This window comes from Muntiacus reevesi, chromosome 2 (genome assembly GCF_963930625.1).
Source record: "Muntiacus reevesi chromosome 2, mMunRee1.1, whole genome shotgun sequence".
In the NCBI taxonomy this organism is placed as follows: Eukaryota; Metazoa; Chordata; class Mammalia; order Artiodactyla; family Cervidae; genus Muntiacus; species Muntiacus reevesi.
This window is the reverse complement of record NC_089250.1, coordinates 16,086,117-16,107,539: the sequence shown is the minus strand read 5'-3', so window position 1 is coordinate 16,107,539 and position 21,423 is coordinate 16,086,117. Positions and strand designations below refer to the sequence as shown.

General features: G+C 39.6%; 1 protein-coding gene and 1 pseudogene across 3 annotated transcripts in view; one reads left to right on the top strand and one right to left on the bottom strand.

Annotated features, from left to right (window-relative positions):
* USP6NL (USP6 N-terminal like) overlaps nt 1-21,423 on the top strand; it is a 141,240-nt gene that overhangs the window by 66,520 nt on the left and 53,297 nt on the right. For 2 of the 3 annotated variants that reach the window (XM_065920978.1, XM_065920979.1), the window contains 2 exons: nt 17,263-17,330; nt 19,105-19,187. In XM_065920978.1, coding sequence (XP_065777050.1) covers nt 17,263-17,330; nt 19,105-19,187 — 151 coding nt within the window. Of the gene's footprint in view, nt 1-13,343; nt 13,466-17,262; nt 17,331-19,104; nt 19,188-21,423 lie in introns of those variants that run through there. The other variant, XM_065920977.1, reaches the window with a different exon arrangement.
* Nucleotides 6,891-7,346, bottom strand: LOC136157778 (nuclear nucleic acid-binding protein C1D pseudogene; annotated as a pseudogene).

The following is a 21,423-nucleotide window of genomic DNA, read 5'->3' as shown; positions in this document are numbered from 1 at the left end:
TATGGTAATCTTTTATGTGGAAGTTCTCATATCTCATCATGCTGGAAGAGGCTCTCTCCCACTTAGTGACTTCTTAAAAGAGTTTTATTGCTTGACTGCTGTGTACAAAAAAAGAAAAATTGTTTAGAATCTGATTGAGCCTGTGTATAAGTTTTTGAGGTAAATTGAGAGTGAGGCATTGGGGTGGGAATGGGATTTATAGGTTACTGACAAGAAAACTAAATGTGAATTTTCAGGGTCTCCAGGCAAGTTGTTACCTGGAGCCCAGTGGCATCCCTTTCCCCTTTTCTTTCATCAGTCAGTTGCATTTAAGATTTTTGTCTTGTTTTTAAACCTCGAATGTAGTGGTGCAAGTTTCTTTGGAAATCTATACGCTATGACTGCTTTTTTTCTCAGGTATGTTATATACATTATCTGGAAGGTAATGTATACAATATTATATAGGCATTTCATAATATTAAAGGAATATATCGTTGGATGTGTTTAGACTTTTTTTTAAAATTTGTGACGGCATCTGGTCTTTCTTTAAATTGTGCACATTTGTGTTCCAAGGTAATACTCAGATTGGACTGTTGGACTGCTTTTAGCGAGTAAATACAGTGAGAAGCAGCTGTGCCTCCGTTGGAACAAAGGTGTGAGAAGCTCACTGCTCATTCCTTTAGCTTTGGTGAACAGTGTCTGTTTCGTTTTATTAAGGTGTCTTTGTCAGGGAAACTCTGGAATCTTTGTACAGTATTATTTATTACAAATAACCAATAGTAGATGTGTTGGGAATTTTTTTTTTTTAAGTTTGATATACTTTCGAGCTAATGAATCTTTACTCTGAAGAGTGATATGTGTTGTATATAGAAAGAAACGTGTGGTTGAAAGGTTTGGAAAAGTAAAGGTGTTGGATTGGGTTATAATGAACAGACAGTACGTAAGATGCCCTTGGTGGGGAGCCCTGCTCTCCTGTTTTCCTGCCCAGGGTCTGGCAGTTGATAACTAGTAAAGCATTTTTTTTTTTTTTTTTAAAGCTTACTTGTATCTAGTTGTGTATGAAATCAATATTTAGCTGCCTCAATTTAAACTTCGAGAAAATTTGCTTCCTTGTTTATGATGCTGTGAAAATGCATTTTATATCCATAAGACTATGGCAGCTTTCTAGTATCAATGGAGGAAACCTTGGACACTTGGGTATCTGAAAGTGTAAGGAATAAGTAACTCTGGACATTAATCATTTTCAGATGTAGGAAGACTTCTCTTTATTAGAACAGGACACTCACTGTGGAAATACAACCAGAACAGTAGTTCTGAGCACACTGGAGTTAACTAGCCCACTTTCTGGTGGCCCTGCACCAGTTTCTTGGTAGCATATACCTTATTAATTTAGACATACACATACACTTTCTCTCTCTAGCATAGTGGGCAGGTGGACACAGACTTTGGAGCCTTTCAGATGTGGGTTTGAGTTGAGCTCTGATGATAATTTAGACTTGGACAAATTGCTTGACATCTGCATTTTATTTTTGTCATCTGTAAAATGTAAAAGATTATAGAGCTGATTGAATGAGATTTTCTGTGTACCTAGCACAGTGCCCAATGAGCTGTAAAAGTTCAACGAACAAGTGTGAGCTGTTAACAGGCAGACTAAACTGTTCTTCCTTCCTACATGTGTGATAAGTCGGTTCAGTCGTGCCCAGCTCCTTGAGACTCTGTGGACTGAGGCCCTCCAGACTCCTCCGTCCATGCCTCCAGGGAATCTTCCTGACCCAGGGATCGAACCCGGGTCTTATTATGTCTCCTGCACTGGCAGCTGGTGGTTTACCACTAGCACTGCCTGGGAAGCCCCTTCCTTCCTGAGTGGCCTTCATTTTCTCCACAGCTTTTCTGCTCTCTCTTCTTTTCAGAAACATGTTGACTTCCTGTTGACTGGAGAGCATTTCCTTGGCCTCTTGCCCTTGTTTAACACTGCTCTGAGCATTCCTGTTGACAGATCGACTTGATAAACCTTTGTTCATTTTCCTTTTTTATTTATTCAGAGACCATGTGGAGTGGTTAAGAGCACTCTGGAGCCATATTGCCTTGGTGTGAATGCCAATTCTGCAACTTCAAAGCTGTGTAATCCTTGCAAGTTCATTTACCTAATAATTTTCTTGTCTCTTAAATGAATGATAATGATACCTACTTCATAGTTTTGATGTGAAGACATTAAATGAAATAATATACATAAGACTTTTAGATTGTGCAGAGTAAGTGATAGCTACTACTTACGAGCCTGGCTCTTTGTTGGCACTTAATTCATCAGGACTCCTGATCAGTGACAGACCCTATTTGTATAGCATTTTGATGTTTGTTATGCAAAATAAATCTTATCCTATACTGGTCACTCAAATACAACATTGTTAGCACAGTTACAGTAACCATGTAAAGAAACATTTCATATTAAACACACATACACATGAGATATGTATAGATCACATCCTTGGGATTTGTTAGGTGAAGTTTGCTGTGTGTTGTGAGAATTTAGTGGTATTGTGTTGGACTTTAGGGCTCTCCATCTTTTTTAATGAGCGAATGAATGGCAGCTTCAGTATGATGTGAGCATGTAAAACATTTATCGTATCCCAAATTTCTGACTTTTGATGGGCTTTATGTCCCAAATTGAACCTCAGGGCCATTTGGGGACCGAATACTTCCATAGTTCATACTCTGGCTTGTGTGTTAACGCAGTTCTTCCTGTGTGCTACTCAGTTGTTCTGGGTAATACTTAGTTCTTATTTTCGTGTGCCATTTTGAGCACAATTTGGTTTTTACATATTTGCATCTTTGATTTAAAGAGTGGAAAAATCACCTTTGGGTTGAGAATAAAGCTTGCCAAACTACCTGTGGGATTAGTTATTTGCTATTAGGATGAGCAGTCTGTGAATTCTCTGTCCTATATCTGGCCTTCAAGAATTTGCTGCAATTGCATTATTTCTTATTAAAATCCATTGGGCTGAATTCAGTACAAAGTTTTATTGTAGTTAGTAAAACTATACATACCTACAATTCTGAATGAACTGAAAAGAATTGTGAAAGTTAAATAAATGAAGTGAATTCAACAGAATTCTTTCTGTAATCATAGAAATTAATCATGAAGGCATTTTATTATGTGATATTACGCATAGCAAATGCATGGCAAATGTCTGGTACCTATTAAGCCCTCACTAAGCAGGTTATAAAGCATCCACAAACAGGGAGTTGTTGCAGACCAATCTTGTGTCATCTGTTAATACAGTCATGCTCTTGTGCTACTGGAAGAACTGCTAAGGTATAATCTTGAGTTTGCCAGCAACTGTAGGCGGGTTGAAGTGAGTAAAATGACTCATGTGCTTGTCTTGGTTCTAAGGATCTGTTGTTGCAATTTTGTCATTCAACCCTGCTGCCAAGTGTGAGAATTAAACTCACATTCAACAAGTAATAATTATGTTTTTCACCAGTAGTAATGGTATTTAAGCATTGTTACATCACTTCACGTCCTTGTTCTCTGTGAATCACCTTACACATAAACGTTGGAGTTACTAGTCTGATTTTGGGAGTTCTAGGGAAGCAGCCGGAGAAGGCAGTGGCACCCCACTCCAGTACTCTTGCCTGGAAAATCCCATGGACGGGGGAGCCTGGTAGGCTGCAGTCCATGGGGTCACTAAGAGTCGAACACGACTGAGTGACTTCACTTTCACTTTTCACTTTCATGCATTGGAGAAGGAAATGGCAACCCACTCCAGTGTTCTTGCCTGGAGAATCCCAGGGACAGGGGAGCCTGGTGGCTGCTGTCTATGAGGTCTCACAGAGTCGGACACGACTGAAGCGACTTAGCAGCAGCAGCAGCAGGGAAGCAGTAGTGATGCTCTTTGTCTTTGAGAAGTAGGGCAGGAGAGATTGACAGATGCAGAGCAAAATGCCTCCTATGTTGGCTGATGGAGGACATGACATTAGATCTGAAGTGGAAAGGACTTAGTAGCCTCTCTTGATTTAGATTTACCCACCGGGTGACTAGCACAGCCAAGCCAACCCCCAGCTTCTGAGAGGAGTAAGGGGAGAGAAGTGGGGAGTTGGGAACGTTGCTCTAGTGAAGGCCCTTCATGAAGTATGATGTGGGCACACACAGCCAAGTGAGCAAGACCTTCCCATAAAGCAAGCAAGAGAGTAATGGTCTGTGAGTAGGCTGGGGAACTAGAAGAGGGGAAAATGTGAGGGGTATAGATAGGAACACGGATATAACAAGTCTCTGGTTTCTTCATCTTCCAGGAGCTACACATGTACATATGCACACTTATTCATGTATGTCTTCATTCGTTCCTTGATGAATATGAGGTTCTTGTAAATAATCCTAAGTGCTACTTAGATTGTGACTTCTCATGTCTGAATCTTAATAAAATTTCAAATGCTCCCTTGAAATAGTATTTAAAAAAAACAACAACAATAAAATATATGAGAAAGCAAAGAATCTTTAGCAAGTTCAGTTCAGTTCAGTCGCTCAGTTGTGTCTGTCTCTTTGCAACCCCATGGACTGCACCACACCAGGCTTCCCTGTCCATCACCAGCTTCCGGAGCCTACTCAAGCTCATGTCCATCGAGTCAGTGATGCCATCCAACCCTCTCATCCTCTGTCATCCTCTTCTCCTCCCACCTTCAATCTTTTTCAGCATCAGGGTCTTTTCCAATGAGTCGGTTCTTCGCATCAGGTGGCCAGAGTATTGGAGCTTCAGCTTTGGCATCAGTCCTTCCAATGAATATTCAGGACTGATTTCCTTTAGGATTGACTGGTTGGATCTCCTTGCAGCCCAAGGGACCCTCAAGAGTCCTTTCCAGCACCACAGTTCAAAAGCTTCAATTCTTCGGCACTCAGCTTTCTTTATAGTCCAACTCTCACATCCATACATGACTACTGGGAAAAATATAACTTTGACTAGATGGACCTTTGTTGGCAAAGTAATGTCTCTGCTTTTTAATATGCTGTCTAGGTTTGTCATAGCTTTTCTTCCAAGGCACAAGCGTCTTTTAATTTCATGGCTACAGTCACCATCTGCAGTGATTTTGAAGCCCCCCAAAATAAAGTCTGTCACAGTTTCCATTGTTTCCCCGTCTATTCCCCATCATCTAAAGTGATGGGACTGGGTGTCATGATCTTAGTTTTCTGAATGTTGAGGTTTTTTTTTTTTTTTTTTTTGATCTTAATAACATTTATTTCTCTCATGAAGTTACTTAAAAGAAAACACTGGAATTTAGAAGAGATAAAGGTAAAACAAGGAGTGAAATAACTATAAATATTCTTCTACTTCAAAAATTGCCTGACATCTGAGCCAGAAGACTTTCTGCATCTATCAGTGATTTCCTCTTCATGTGTCGTAGAAAGAGTTCAACATGCTTTACAAAATCCATTATATTTTAAGACCATTTCCAATATCTGCTATCATAAATCAAGAAATCCATTTATTCAAGGTTACTTATGGGGAATTAAACACACAGAAAATTTTAACAACTTCTTTTTCAAAAATTAAAGTACAAGTACTTAACTGTATTTGGCATTCCTATACATAATGATGTGAATTCAAAGACTGAAAGCATTAAGGGTATAGTAAAATTCATAGGCTTAGACATTTTAAAAGTTTTAATATTTAGAATTGTCAGTAACAAATATTACAGAAAAACAAATCAGAATATAAATACAATGTACTCTCCTTCTGATTTCTCCTCTGATTAAGTGGCATTATATAACATACAAAATTGTTCCAAAATACTGGTACATACTTGCTATACCCTCATAAATATTAAAAAAATCTGAAAAAATAGAGGCCAAGTTAACCATGGGCACTGTGCGCAAGGAACAGAAACTCATGAACTCCTCCACTTCTGAGGACTTCTAAAACCGACCTTCCTAATTCCAAGGGAAAATTTGCTCAGAAGAGAAAATTAAAAACAGGTCAGCCATGCATTAATAGCTTTGATAGGGTATAGCTATTATGTCAAAATTCAGCCATCAATACACAACCTCATTTCCCATCTAAAGTTAATGAGAATGTATTTTACTTTAAATGGGACATAATGGCAAAATGCCAAGAATTAAAGAATAACCTTAAAGTCTTAATTTCATACTTCAAATATCACAAAAAGCAGTAATTCCCCAAATCATGAAAGCATAATGAAATAACTACACAGAAAAAATGGACATTTAAGTCATTTCACTCTCTCATAATATATAGTGAGAACAGATGTATTTATAACTTCAACATACTTCATAAAATCATTATTCATCGAAATAGGCAAATGTTTACGAGGAACATTTAACTTAAACTTCATAGATGCTTATAAAATGGCACTTGAAAGACTGACCTAACCAAATAAGAGTCTGGTCAAGAGACAGTAAAGTATAAATATAAAATATACTACAATGTTGCTTGGGATTACATGTACACACTGCTGTAAATGTATGCATAAATGTAAAATGCATAACCAACAAGGACCTACTGTAGAGCAAGTGGAACTCCGTTCAGTGTTATATGGCACCCTGGGTGGGAGAGGAGTTTGGGGGAGAATCGATACATGTCTGTGTACGGCTGAGTCCTTTGGCTGTTCACCTGAAACTGTGACATTATTAATCAGCTATCCTCCCATACAAAGTAAAACACTTAAATATATACACACTACAGTGTTAAAAACCTCGTGGTGTTCTATAGGAAAACCAGTAAAGATAACAATCTTTCTGGGGGAAAAAGTTTTTACCATTACAAACTTCAAATGCAAGTTTTACACATGAATTCAATAAGGAATACATTTAAACCTTACAGTGCCACATAGTCATCATCCATTTTGTGGAGAACAATAAAAATTATGTACTTTTACAATATGTGTACATCAACACTGAAAGGTTAGTTTTCACTTTTTCCTTTATTGGCAACTTTGGACGCGTTTTTAGGTTTTGGTTCCCAGAGGGCATTTTTAACAAATCTTGAAGCCGCACCCCTGTCCAGCTTGCCAGCCTTTTTCTTGTCTGTTATTTCCTTGACTCTGTTCATGTATACTCTGATTCTCTCCAATTCCTGCTTTACTGAATGTTCCTTGGGGTTGACTCCCTGAGTTGCCAAATAAACCCAAAACATTGAATTAAATGTGTAAGCAAAAACTAAATCCACTTTTGCCTATTCAAGTGGGTCCAACTTCTGCAACAACTCATTTCTAGAAACAGACATCATGGTCTTGAGCATTTCATCCACAGCACCAATGGAATTCTCAAATGTTGATAAATATTCATGAATTTCTACTGGATAGTCTTCATTAAATCCTTCACCTGCCATTACGATCAACTCGCGGGCCTTCCACATCTGCCTTCCGGAAAGCAGTCGGCAGTGGTTGAATGTCGAGCTTTAAGCCAACGTTTCCACTCTCCTCTCTCACTTTCGTCAAGAGGCTCTTTAGTAGAGGTGTTTTGTTTTGTTTTGTTTTTTTGCAGTGAAGCTATATAGAAGTATTTAGTGAGCAGATACTGTGTGCCAGGCACTGTGTTAGACACAAGAGCTGCCAAGATGAGTGAGGTACAGTCTTTCGTTCGTGGAGATTACAGTTTAATAGGAGTGACCTGGAAGTAAGTATGTTCAGTAGATTGTTGTAGGTAAATAGATGGTAAAAGTACAGTGGACCTAAAGGAGCCATGACCAGTTCTACCTAAGTCTGTAGTCATGATTAAATTTGAGGGGAAAATATTATCCTCTCTGTTATAATAATGAAACCTTGTTAGTAATTGTAGGACTTTAAAATGATTCTGTTTCTCATCCTTCTGGAAATCAAGAAACAAGTAATAGAAGCATGCCCTGGAATTATTAAGATTATGATTTAAAATATTTTATTAGTGATAGAAGTACTATAAAGAAAGCTGAGTGCCGAAGAATCAATGCTTTTGACCTGTGGTGTTGGAGAAGACTCTTGAGAGTCCCTTGGACTGCAAGGAGATTCAACCAGTCCATCCTAAAGGAATCAGCCCTGGGTGTTCATTGGAAGGACTGATGCTGAAGCTGAAACTCCAATACTTTGGCCACCTCATGCGAAGAGCTGACTCATTTGCAAAGACCCTGTTTCTGGGAAAGACTGAGGGCAGGAGGTGAAGGGGATGACAGAGGATGAGATGGTTAGATGGCATCACCGACTCAATGGACATGGGTTTGGGTGGACTCCGAGAGTTGGTGATGGACAGGGAGGCCTGGCATACTGCAGTTCATGGGGTCGCAAAGAGTCAGACACGACTGAGCGACTGAACTGAACTGAACTGAACTATCTCTCTGATGCTGGGTGCTCCATTTTAAAATATTGGAGATGTGTCCTATTCCTAAAGCTCTTAAAATGTATAGACTTACAACTGAAACAGAGCACACAAATGACCTACTAGTTGTAAACTGTTGATCCTTTTGTTGGTAAAAGCAGGAGAAGGACCTGGAGAAGTGAGGGGGCCCTGTGAAAGGAGGTTGTGATGGCAGTTGGGAAACTGTTGGAAGGAACTCAGTTGAGCAACAAGGTACAGACCTGCTCACAAGGAGGACTTTTACATCTCTCCTCAGCCCCACTCACCCTCCTTGTTGAAAACTGGGCTTCTTTCTGTATAAGAATTTGAAGAAATGTGTTCTGCATATTTAATGAAAAGTTTTAAAATGAAAGCATGACATCATAGAAAATGTTGACATCATGCTGCTAGTGAGATAATAGAAATGTTTTGAATGGAAAGGTACAAATCCTATTTATGCTGACAAATAAAAGCTCAAATTGAGGCTTTAGGTTTGTTGTTTTGAACACTTTTATTGTATCAGACAATGCATATTACCAGAGGAGGAGTATGAAGATGTATGTGGAAGCTTGTGTGGCTCTTCTGAAGTGGCAATGGGGCATTTCTGAGGACCTTTGGGTTTATGGCCTTGGTTCTTTCCTGCATTTGGCTTTTAGTCTTTGGCTGCCCCTTTCCTTGATCATGATTAGCTCTGCTATTTTTCTAATTACAGCTATGATGAGAATCTTGTTGTTATGTTGTTTCCAAGTTAACATGGAAAGAGGGAAGGAAGCCAAATGATTTTTCTAAGATTATTGCTCTAGTGGGAGAAGGAAGAAGGAGAGAAATGGGTTCTTGAGGTTGTGCTTTTTTTTTTTTTTTTTGATGAGACACTTGTTTAATGTGGAGTTAACCGAGTTGTGAGAAGCGGAGGTGGGACTGTGCTGGAGGGCTCACAAGCAGCAGATCAGAGTTCGTCCCAGCAGAGGGGTGAAAGGATTGGAGGTTCTGGATTGTTCCTCACAGGACCACCAGGGGGAGCATTTGGCCAAGGACGTCAAGGTCTCCTGGGATGCCGCTCCAGAATAAATTTGGTTGCAGAGCAGGCATATGTCAGTTTAAGTGCCGTATTTAATTTCATCTCTCACAGAATGACCATTTAAAATAAGTGGTATTTCAGGTTTTCATGCGACTGGTGTGCCTTCCTTATTTTGTTTGTTTTTAGTTGTATTTTGATGTTTCTAGTATTTCTCCTCTGAGCATTCCTTCCACTCTTGGATCTAGAGCTTGGCAAAATAAATGCTGAAGTTTTTAGCAGTGGTGCCTATTAAGGTTTTATTATTTTAAAAAGCTTTCTTATTGAGGTATCTTAGTTCATAATCTGACTCAGTGGACATGAATTTGAGCAAACTCTGGGAGATAGAGGGGGACAGGGAAGCCTGGCGTGCCCTAGTCCATAGGGTCGCAAAGAGTCAGACATAACTTAGTGACTGAACAACAACACCAAAGTCTATAATATACTAAGAAGGTGATCACAAATAACTGAAACATTGTTTAGACACCATTGATACTCTGGGCCTCTTCTGTTTGAAAGATGAGATGGCATTAAGGAACTGAACTCATAGACATGGATAACTTACTCAAAGAATTTCAGGGAAAAAGCACTTGTGTGCATGCATTGCAGGGGAGAGGAAAGCCAGCAGCAGCAACTCAGGGACAGGCTTGTCTGTCTGATTTTTAGGCTGAAAGGTCTGTATGATAGTGACTCTGCCGTGCCCTGCGTACTTGGAGAGAATAAAACGTTCCTCTCTGCAGCATGTTTTTCTCAGCTTGCTTGTGGTTTCTGCTTCCTCATTTTTTCTGCTCGCCTCTGGTCACCGTAGCTGGTTAAGCTCTTTACCTCATAATGTTTCATGTTTAGCTCTCATTACAAATTGACTCTCTGCTTTATCCTAGTCACGTTCCTAAGAGAGGACTGATTGAATAACTTATGTTAGTGCATTAGGAAACTTTACAGCTGTGAAAAAGGGTTGAGGGAGATCCACTGACTACTGGAACCAACCTGATCTCTCTGTTCAGTGACATCATGTTGGTACCTTGGGAATTGGCCACTACCGTGGGAATCTTCACAGCATGGAAATTGGCAGATGCCACAAACCAGAGCTCACAGCCTGTACTTCTTCCTCCGGGAATTGGTTGCTAAGCTTTTACTGGCACACCACTGGGTAGGTGTTGATATGCATAAGCTTGAAGATGCACTGTTAAGCAAGAAAAGATCTAGAATTATATATAGAATGGTTCTAGTTTTTAAATAGAAAACTTACGTATGTGCATACATACATGCAGATTCTTGTACAGTGTGGAGAAGAGTTTTGGGGAGAGAATGGTGGCTGCTTCTAGGAGGGGCACTTAGGCTTGAAGTGGAGTGTATGCAGCCGTTCAGATCAGAGTTCAATTTTAGACACTGTGTGTGTAGTTGATTCTGAACATTAAAAGCCAATAAAATTCTTATATAATCATAATGTCAGTAGTCAGTATGGTTTACTTCAGTGTTAAACATAATGATGAGGTGTGTAGGAAGGAAATATAATCCTGATACTGACAGTGTCATGGTCAGATGGATTCACTTTTCCGATATGTATCACATCCATAGCCACACCCCTTTGTATATACTTCATATCAATATTTGACCATGACTTTTCATCTCTCTCTGCTTTCTTTGTTCTGAGATTTCTAACAGTCATCTTAGCTCTTTTTGGTGTCTTTTATATGTAAGCATTTACCATATTGCAATAATGCTGCGATCTGTATGTTGCCTAGCATCCACTTTCTTCTTGAAGAAACTTTGTATTCCCTCTTCTAATGCAGTCTAGTAACTCTCTAGGCAGCTACCCAGTTGGTATCTGGAAATGTCCAATTTTAGCCTCTGGAGATTTCACGGATCTAGTATCTGCTCCTCATTTTGATTCTGTTAAAGAAAAAAATTATCCTAACACTTATTACAACAATAAACAAGACTTTATTCAGGGATGTTGCAAGGAGTGTCAAGAATATCACAATAGGGGAGAAGGATAGGGCTCAACTCCAAGTACAGTAAGGGATTTATCATTAATTCACCAAGTGAGGGCTTTGGTGGATGGAAAGTTACTAAGAGGAGACCTCAGGGACGGGGGAATCTTGCTAAACCTATGTAACAGGATTTTAGGTAGAGACAGGCCAGGGTTACTAGATGTCAAGGATGGAGGAGGAGAAATCTGACCAGATAGCAAAGGTGATGAGATATCAAGGGTGGGGGGATCCCCTGATTTAGCAGGATGCTTGCTACAACTGGGTGAGGCAGGCTGAAGACAGGATGGAGGCCAAGGTCAAGGCCTAGTAAAGAAGATGAGTGAAGTTTGGACAAGGAGAGAGTCTTTGTCAAAGAAACATTGTTGAGGCAGTAAACTTTGAATCATTGTATTAGTTTCTTATTGCTGCCTGTCACAAACTTGGTGGCTTAAAGCAACAAAATTGATCCTCCTACTATTCTGGAGGATGGAAGTAGTTACAGTGGGCTAAGGTCAGGTGTCAGCAGGGCTGATTGCTTGGGGAGACACCAGGGAGATGCTGGGATGCCTCGGGGAGTGGGGGGGTTGGGGCGGCAGGTGTCCCTTTGTCTTTTTGAGCTTCTGGAGGCTGCCTGTTTTCCTTGGCTCCTGTAAATGTAATTAGACTGGCATCAGATTTCTAATCAGCCAGAAAGTAATGCAGCACTTATTTTCAGAGTTCTGAGGGGGAAAAAAAATTATCATGAGCTTGGAATTTTGTATGGAGACAGACAACTGATTAAGTATGAAGAAAAATAAAAACATTTACAGATAGTACAAGGTGTGTTGAGCTGAAGATTGACTCCCCACAACATCCTGATCTCTTTTCACATCCTAATCTCTGGGAGGTGTGGATGTACCTAATATGTCAAAAGGGATTTGTGGATGTAATTAAATAAGGACTTTTCAGATGGAAAGGTGATCCTGGATCATGAAGGTGGACACAGTGTCATCACAGGAATCTTATGAGAAGAGGACAAGAAGGTCAGAGGAGGGAGGAGATTTGAAGATGGAGGCAAGAGGTTGGAGTGATGTGAAGGAAGGGGCCAGGAGCCAAGGAAAGCAGGCAGCCTCCAGAAGCTCAAAGAGACAAGGGGACACCTGCCGCCCCGCACCCCCACATCCCGCTTTATGATTTGAACTTTTAACCCTCTCTCTGAGTTTCTGAGATCTTTTACCTGTGTTGAATGTTACAATTGGCTTAAGCTTAAGTGTAAGTTAAGTTTGATTGTAAACGTGATTCATTAGTGTCCAGTTAAGTGTAATTAATGTGCAGAAGCATGCCTTTAACATGGCTGTCATGTTTGTAAAGTTGTTCCCATATTGTAGGTCCCAGCCCATTTTCAAAAAGAGGAAGGACACGATGAAAGGAAGAAGGTGAGACTCAACAGAATAGAGTAGAACACTTCACAGTGCTGCCCTGCAGTAGTTATGCATATTGTATCATGAAAGTTTATTTCTCTTGTAAATGTGTGCTGTGTGAAATATTTCCCAAGCCCTCCAGAATTTAATATGTATTTGCTTAGTGTGTGAAAGGGGCTGAAGCTTTCATATTAAAAAGTATCATTAAAATTGTTATAAAATGTACTTGAGAAGAGTATTCATACTTAGGTTTAGTTTGTTTTAAATAAAAATTTTCTTTGTTGTTCCAAGACAAGTTTTGTTAAAAGTAGTAAGAATGTGGCTAATTTTTGAAGCGCAAGATTAAGGCTTATTCAAAGCCCCTGTTTGTTACTAGCTGGAATGCTGGGTGTAGGCTGGTGTGGCTCATACTTGGGATGGAGCCTGAGAGGCATGTTTTTACCCTCAACAAACATCATCTTTGTTTGAGTATCTGTAGTCTGTTTAACCACAGCACGGTCTTTTTTCTCCCTTAGAATATATCTCAGACCTTTTCTTTCTTGTGTTTGTTTCACAAATAGTTTAAAGTAGAGCTGCCTTCCACACTTGTGTTTCAGTTTGTTGCAGAATATGTGAGGGACCGCCTAACACTGTTGGTGTGCTTGCAACTGGAAAGCAGTAATGGAGTCTTGGTGTAGATAAATTTACTCTATGAGGACTGAAGCTGTTGTTAATTCCCAGGGCCAGACCGGTTATCTAACAAAGGGTAAAGTACTTTTATGTTAAAATATATATTTATTTAACTTTCATCTGTCAAAATGTATAATAGGAAAAATGGTCTGTCAATTTTGTGTCATTGGATTGAATTTAAAATTTAAAACCTTTGACTGAATTGTTCATTACAGTCTGGGGCTATTACAGTTCAAGTGGATGCTTTATTCTTTTTTTTTGGATGCTTTATTCTTAAAAGTTCTTATGTTTACATGGAATCAGAGGTGTTCATAAAATGCTGTTGTTATTTTCTTCTGTACATTTGTGCCCCGAGATGTTTTATATGTACTTGAGTTTTTAATCCAAATGTCTTTTGATCCTTAACTGCTTAAAATGTGCCTCTTATACTTTGAGACTTTCTAATATTAGATGGAAAATCAACTAAAATAATTTGATTGAGTTTGAGTAGAATATTGCGATAGGCTTCTTGTCTGATGAGGTGCGGTTAAGTGCCCAGGCCCGCACTGTTGTTTAACGGTTGCCTGGAGGCCGGTGCGCAGTTGCACACACAGGACAGCTGCGATACCCTCCGTGGTCAGTGTTTTTAGGGCAAACGCTTTGTTCTGCAGTGGAATTTCTAAATAAGCAATCAGAACAAAGCTATAGGGATTATTCTACTATAATTCTTAATAAACTTCTCAGCCGTAGATAAGACAGTGTGAAGCATAATTTAACTACAGTGAATTCTGCATAAGGACACTACTTACTGGAAAGATGATTGCCTTAAATGATGTCTCTAAACTCAGTGTCGGGAAAGATTGACATGTCATTTAGTCTCTTCAAAGAAGCAGGTTTGGCTATATTTTATAAGAGAAGTTTGACTTTAAATCTGTTCTTTTTTACATTTATTAATAACACAGATTTTTCTCCTCATGGGGAAATAACAAGAGCTTTCTAAAGGAATTTAAGACTAGCACTTTCTTGATTCAAAGTCAACTACGCTAATCATTTTTCTCCCATAACATTAGAGCACAGTTTCATCCAGTTCCAGTACAGCCTCTATTATTGGCTAGGTTTTCCTTTCTAGAAATTTCTAGACTGGAGATGGATCCATGTAAAGCATAGTATCTTGCAGTTTGCCACAAAGATGTTTTCTGGGGATATTTTATATCTTCATTTCCCAGCTCTATACTGTTTCCAATTCTTACCTTTATACTTTTATTAAACTTTTCATTGTTAGAAATATAGTTGAGATTCCTAGGACTAGTAGCAGAAATAAAGGACTGGTATAAAATACTTCAAGAAAGCCCTCATTTATTGAATTTTGCCCAGTCACCATAGAAATTCATGCTTAGCTGTTCTGATACTGGAAATGGAATTTATTGTGTGGTCAGGGTTCCTGAGTTTAATTTCTGTTCATTTGCTTCCCCTGCCCTTTTGCTAGGTGTATGAATGCAATGTGTTAAAACTGGGTAAAGGAAGAGGGGGAAAGGAGTTGAGGAGGGTCCCTAAGTCTAAAATAAGATAATTCGTATGTGTAATTGAGCTGAGTATCCCAGACTGCTGACTGCATCACGTGTGTGCCAAGTCGCTTCAGTCATAGCCAACTCTTTGCGACCCTATGGGCTGTAGCCCGCCAGGCTCCTCTGTCCATAGGATGCTCCAGGGAAGAATACTGGAGAGGGTTGCCATGCCCTCCTTCAGGGGATGTTCTTGACCCAGGGATGGAACCTGCATCTCTCATGTCTCCTGCGTTGGCAGGTGGACTCTTTGCCACTAGTGCCACCTGGGATATATTAGTTTACTGAAAATCTGAACGACTGATCTATATTTTTTGTTATTTTATCGGACCATTGTGTTATTCACATTTCCCTTAAAGGTGTGCAATTGACACTTTGAGAAAAGTAGTGACATAAGCACTTTTTCCCCCAAATAAGCTTTAAGAAATTGACAAATTTCCGTTGTGCTGTTTTTACTATTATAAACAACCTTGTGATTGTCTCCTTGTCATAAATTCCTAGAGGTGGAACTGTTGGGTAAAGGAGATGCCTGTTTTGCAGATTTTTGATATGTTTTATCAAGATGCTTTCCAGAAAGAGTTGATACATTTGTGAGTCCACTGAGTGTCAGTAAGGGCACATCTCCCCACACTGTATCGAGACTGAGTAATATCAGTGCATTTTGGGGTCAGTCTGAGATAGGTGCAAAGTGGTATTTTAAAACTTGCATTTCTTTAGTTTCTGATGACTTGATTCCCCCTGCCCATGCCCCGCATGTCTTGGCTTTTAAAATTAGCTTTTATTTTTGTCAGAACTTTACTTGGTGTAAAGATTTAGGATCTGTAAAATCCTTATTTTGAAAAATAAGCTCACTTCCACACCTCTCCCCACCCGACTGCCCACCCATAGAAGTAACTGCTCTCCAGTCCCAGCTGATTGATTTTCTATTTACTTCCAAAGCGCTAGATAACATGCCTATGTTGCCTCTTCCTGTTCTGCAGATTTAGTCATTATCTCATGATTTCCTGCTTTGGAGGTTGAGGATCGGATTTGCTTCCCTGCACTCAGCCTCTTACATACACACATGCCTCCCTTCAACTCCTGGGAACTTGACTTCTTTAGTCAACTGCTTGTTTTCAGCCCCACTCTCACCTCTTCTCTGGAACCTCCATTGCTGTGCCACTGAGGGCAGGGATTTAAAGAATCCTCATGTTGTCACAGTGGGGTTTTAGGAGGAATGGATATAAAAGTGTGTGTTCCATCTGCCGTTTTTCACTGGACATCCTCTTTTGCGTCTTTTAGTGATCATTTAATAGAGTAATGGTTAAAATTATGGTCTAAATCCTACCATTGCTGTTTACTAGCTGTGTGACCTTAGACAAGTTGGTTAAAATTTTTAAACCTTGGTTGTTTTTTTTTCTTTTCCCATCTGTGTAATAGAATTAACAGGATAAAGCCGGGAATTAAGTGTGATAAGGCATGTAAGATCGCTGCTGGCAGGATCTTACTATCTGCCGGGCACTTCCTGAGAACAGGTCGTCTCAGCTGTTGTCACTCCTGTGAATTTCTTGCTCATGACCTTTGCCCAGTTTCCACTGGAATGCTTGTCTTCCTTCTTGACCAGAGGTGCCTTTTATACAGCCAGTCATTGATCTTTTAATTTATGGGATTTGGGTGTGTAATCATATCCATACTGTTTCATGTTTTTATCTCTACTCATCGTCAGACTTATTTTTTGAAAGATAACATGATGGATAATAAGAAAGAAGGGTGTGTGTTGTGGTAAAACTGCACATTATGATAATAGTTGGGACCGTTGATAAGGGGGACCTCAGAGGCTAAATGTAAAGAAATGATTATATTCATCATGTCAGAGAAATATTTTTTTAAACCCTTAAACTCTCTCTTGCACTAGTTTATTTTGTGAGTAAATTACCTAAATTTTTAAAGGCCTTCTTGAATGCTCTTCTCATCACCTACCCAGGTGGATTTCATCTGAAAACTTAGAACTCCCATTTCCAGTTTCTACTTTAATTCCTATTTCTATGAAATTAGATCCAAATATAACTCTTGAGGGATAACATTTACATATCCCTGAGTGAATGCTGTGTTAACAGATTTGCTTTCTTTTGAGGGTGGTATGTAATATCGAAATAGTAGATATGTAGATACTTCAAAGTTGTAGTTACGGATACTTAACTCACCCTTGTAAGTTTATTTGTTTTTTGCTGGTTTGTCATTTTAGGCAGCATCAATTTATTGTTTTATTTTCATTCGTTTTGTCTTAGTTTTATGATTAATTAACTTTGTAAATCTTTAAACAACAGTTCACTGAAATTTGATCTCTCCACAGATTCAAACCAGGATGTAGCACTTAAACTTGCCCAGGAGCGAGCTGAAATAGTTGCTAAATATGACAGAGTAAGTATTCATCATTACTCTTTAAGTAATTTTTATTTTCAAAAATATAAATAGAAGTGGATTTGCTTTTTGGAGGGCTTAAATTGCAGCTGCAGTTTGTTTATTTCGCGTGACTGTTGAAGTCATCTAATTTCTTTGACTTTGTCTCCGTAGTTTCTCTCCCTTCTCCCCTCTTCTCCAGCCACGCTGGCCGCTTGTTATTCTTCCAGGCTTGCTCCTGTCTCAGGACCTTTGCACAGGCTGTTTCTTCTGCCTGGAACACTTGTGTGCTGGATACCCTCATGCCCTTTGGCCTCCTCTTTTACTTTGCCCTGATGCTCCTAGTGAACTCTTCTCTGATCACACTGTTGAATATCCCCCTCCATCCTCTGGCTCTCTCTGTCCCTTTTCTCTTCTTTATTTTTCACCATAGCTTTTAAAATGTCAGCATGCTTTGTTACATTTTGTTGCCTGCTCTCCTTACTAGAGTGTAAACTCTCCGAGTGTCAGAATTTCTCTTGTTTGATTTGCTCTTGTATCCTAAATACCTAAAACAGTTCTGGCTCATACTAGGTATTCAATAAATGTTTTAATTACATTAGTATATAGAGTTAAATACCCATTTTATTTAATTGAATATGTGATATTGAAAATTGAAAATATGGATCTGAAATTTGAATTGATACATGATGTATAATCTCTAGCTTTTTATCCTTAAGTTAGTTGTGGAATCTGGTTTTTGATGCTCCAGAATATCACAATTGCTGACGATTACATATGTCCTTATTAGTACCTTTTATCTCTTGAGATCTATAATGAGTTGTAGTGGTGATCTATAAATGTCATGTTTTATATTTATATTGGTTGCGTGTAGTTTTGTATCTGCTACTTTTGATGATTTATGAGAATAACAGGAACATGAAATTATAGAAGGGCTCGACGTAACAGTGTGTTCCCAGAGTTTGTTTTTAAGTTGCTTGTTTGAAACATCAGACACAGTTTCCTATTATTATGACTAGGTTTTAGCATATTCTGCAAGGAACCTAATTAATTTATTTAATTGCTTAGCTAATTTAAAACCAATACAACCATCCTTCATTCATGCTTGTGTGCATTTTTTTCCTGCAGTTAACACTCAGTGACCAGGTCAGGGGTCATGGTAGGCCTTGGGGAGTCACTGTACCAGTGTGAGTTACAGGAGTGCTTTGCCCACAAGGCTCTCCTGGCCTTCGTGGGGTAGAACGCGTGAGCTGACTGACTTGTAAATACCCTCAGGTGGAGGCTCCATGAGACAGCCAGGTACAGAGTGTGAAGTGTGAGGGATGGAACAGACCCTCCTGGGGCTCCTGCTCTCAGCAGTGCTGGTTCACCGCTCAGGAGGGGAGTGTGATGGGCAGTGGGCTGAGGACAGAGCGCTGGGCCCACCGGCACTCAGGAAGGACCCACGAGGAAGCCAGCGCGGAGTCGGGCAGGGACGGGAGAACCAGGACCCGGTGGTGTCGTGAGGTTGCGTGAGCAACACTGAGGAGCGCACTGGAACAATTCACTCGATGAGGGTGCTGGAGTGTCCATGGATCTGATGCTGGGAGGCCGTTGTGACCTTGGCAAGGATAGTATTAGGGCCAGTGGAGCAGGGAAGTGGGGAAGAAGAGAGGCAAAGTAGGTGGTCTGCTCTTCTGAGAAGTTAGGATGAAAAGGCGACATAGTTTTTTCTTACCCTTGTTTTTTGGTCTTTTTAAGAAATTATTCAGTTTTATATATTCCCAGTAACACTCTTCTTTGTCCCCTCCTATAGGGACGAGAAGGTGCAGAGATTGAACCTTGGGAAGATGCTGATTACCTTGTTTACAAAGTCACGGATAGATTTGGCTTCTTACAGTAAGTTGCATAGTTTGAAAGCTGACTTTTAAAATTATGTTTCTATGGTCACCTGTTGCATTGATTTTCTTTGTTTTTAACAGCATTGCTGTGATTAAGATTCCAGGATTAGTCCTGCAGCCTGCTTTTCTTTTCTTTTTCTTTAAGTTAAATTCCTGGCATTTTTTTAACCTCTATGATTAAAATTGAACTATAGCTAAGAATATAATCTTTAATATTCATTGTGTTTTAAGAAGAACATTAAGTGCAATAAATGAGTTGTATTAATAATTTAGCAGAATTAAATGGAAATCAATAACAACTTGTATTTCAAAAATAATTATAAGGCATTTTATTTTATATAAATGCATTTAAAAAATAATTAGCAGTCAAAACGTCAGTGTTATGCAGCCTAAAAATGAGCAGTGGAAAGAAATGCCATTGATCTTCCTTACGGTTGGAAGTGTATTTGTGTTATTGCTTCTCAAAATTAATTCCATTTATCCTGAATATGTTGTACAAAGAGTTGAGAAAGGTCTGGAGCACTGTAAAGTAGTTAGAGTGGTTTTGACCCTTGTCCTGCCCTGATAGGAGTCTGCGGGTTCTTGTTCCAGCTTTGTTTAAACAGATTACCCAGGCTGGGGACTCTGCTACATCTCTATAGTTCGTTTGGTTCCATACAATTTAGTAATTACCTTTGCCACTTATTCACATTTTCCCCAGTCTCACTTATTATGAAGAGGAAAAAGCCAGGGATTTTTATTTTATGACACATGATTACACTTTGAAGAAAAAATAAAATTTCTTAGGGGGTTCCTAGCAGTAACTTTGTAGTACTCAGACCTTCTTTTTCCTTTCCGTTCCGTTTTCTTGCATTTAGAAAATATTTTGTTGTATCATGTTTTTCTCAGGGTCTCTCAAGCAAACAGAAGCAGTTCTGGGAGTTAGAGAATGTGTGCTGTTCTCCTGGCTTTGCTGGTCTCAGTTAACTATTTCACGCCTTATCTGTGAAACAGAAATCATTAACTGCTCTGCCTACTTAGGGCTACTTGAAGCTTTGAAGAATAAAGTGACAGAATACTACCTACAGGTCTAGACAAACCTCAGGTGTTATTATGATACCTAATCATATCAGCATATCTTAAATGTTCTCCTGAGTAGTTGTAATTAGAAGACTTTGAATTTCAACAGACCAACAAGGGCAGTCTTTAACTATGACGAAAGTACTATTCTTAAAGGAAACCCCCACTTCCACTTTTTTATAAGTAAATCAGACTTGGCCACAGTGTGGCAGGAGGTGATGTTTACCTTTGTGTGGGTTCATGTGCAGATCTGAGGTATGTGAATGCTATTTGAAGGACACTTTGAGCATTTGGCACCTTCAAGATCAGTGGGTCCCCAAATTTCCTGCATGTTAGAATTAGCAGGAGAATGTTTGTTTGTTTAAAGAGATTTCTGGGTTCTATCTCAGATTTTGATTCACAAGGTAGGCTACAACTCAGCTGATTTTTGACCTCTTCAAGTATTTGTGATGGGAGTGAACCACTCTAAAAGATGTTTTTATCAAAAAATGGTCTAATACAGTACAAAATAACATGAAAAGGGCTTCTCTGCTGGCTCAGAAGGTAGAAGAATCTGCCTGCAATGCGGGAGACCTGGGTTTGATCCCTGGGTGGGGAAGATCCCCAGGAGAAGGGAATGGGAACTGTCTTGCTGTATCTCACTGTGCACACTGTTCGGTGAACCCAGGATAGGCAACGCACAAGCTAAGAGGCTGGAAGAAGACTCTATGGAAGGAGCCATAGAAACTGCAGACACGTTTATTCTCTCCTGGCTGATGCAACAGACATAGCATAACCTAACACAACACAGCCTCTCTCCTGGATGACACAGCAGCCGTAGCAACAGACATGCTCTATTCTGACCCAACGGACACAGCCATGACGCAGAACTAAATGCTGCTGCCTCCTAGCTCACATATGCACACAGTACCTCCTGACGTGCATGTTCAGTGCCGTAAATGATCTCAGCCGTTACACAGTCATTATTTACAAAACGTGGGGCAAGAGAACCTGAACATGCTGTCTTGGCTAATTTGCTCTCTCCCCACAGCAACCCAGTCCAGTATTCTTACCTGGAGAATTCCATGGACAGAGGAGACTGGCAGGCTACAGTCCATGGGGTCCCAAAGAGTTGGACGTGCCTGAGCAATTAACACTAACATATATGAAAACCTCTTATATTCCAAAAGGGCCTG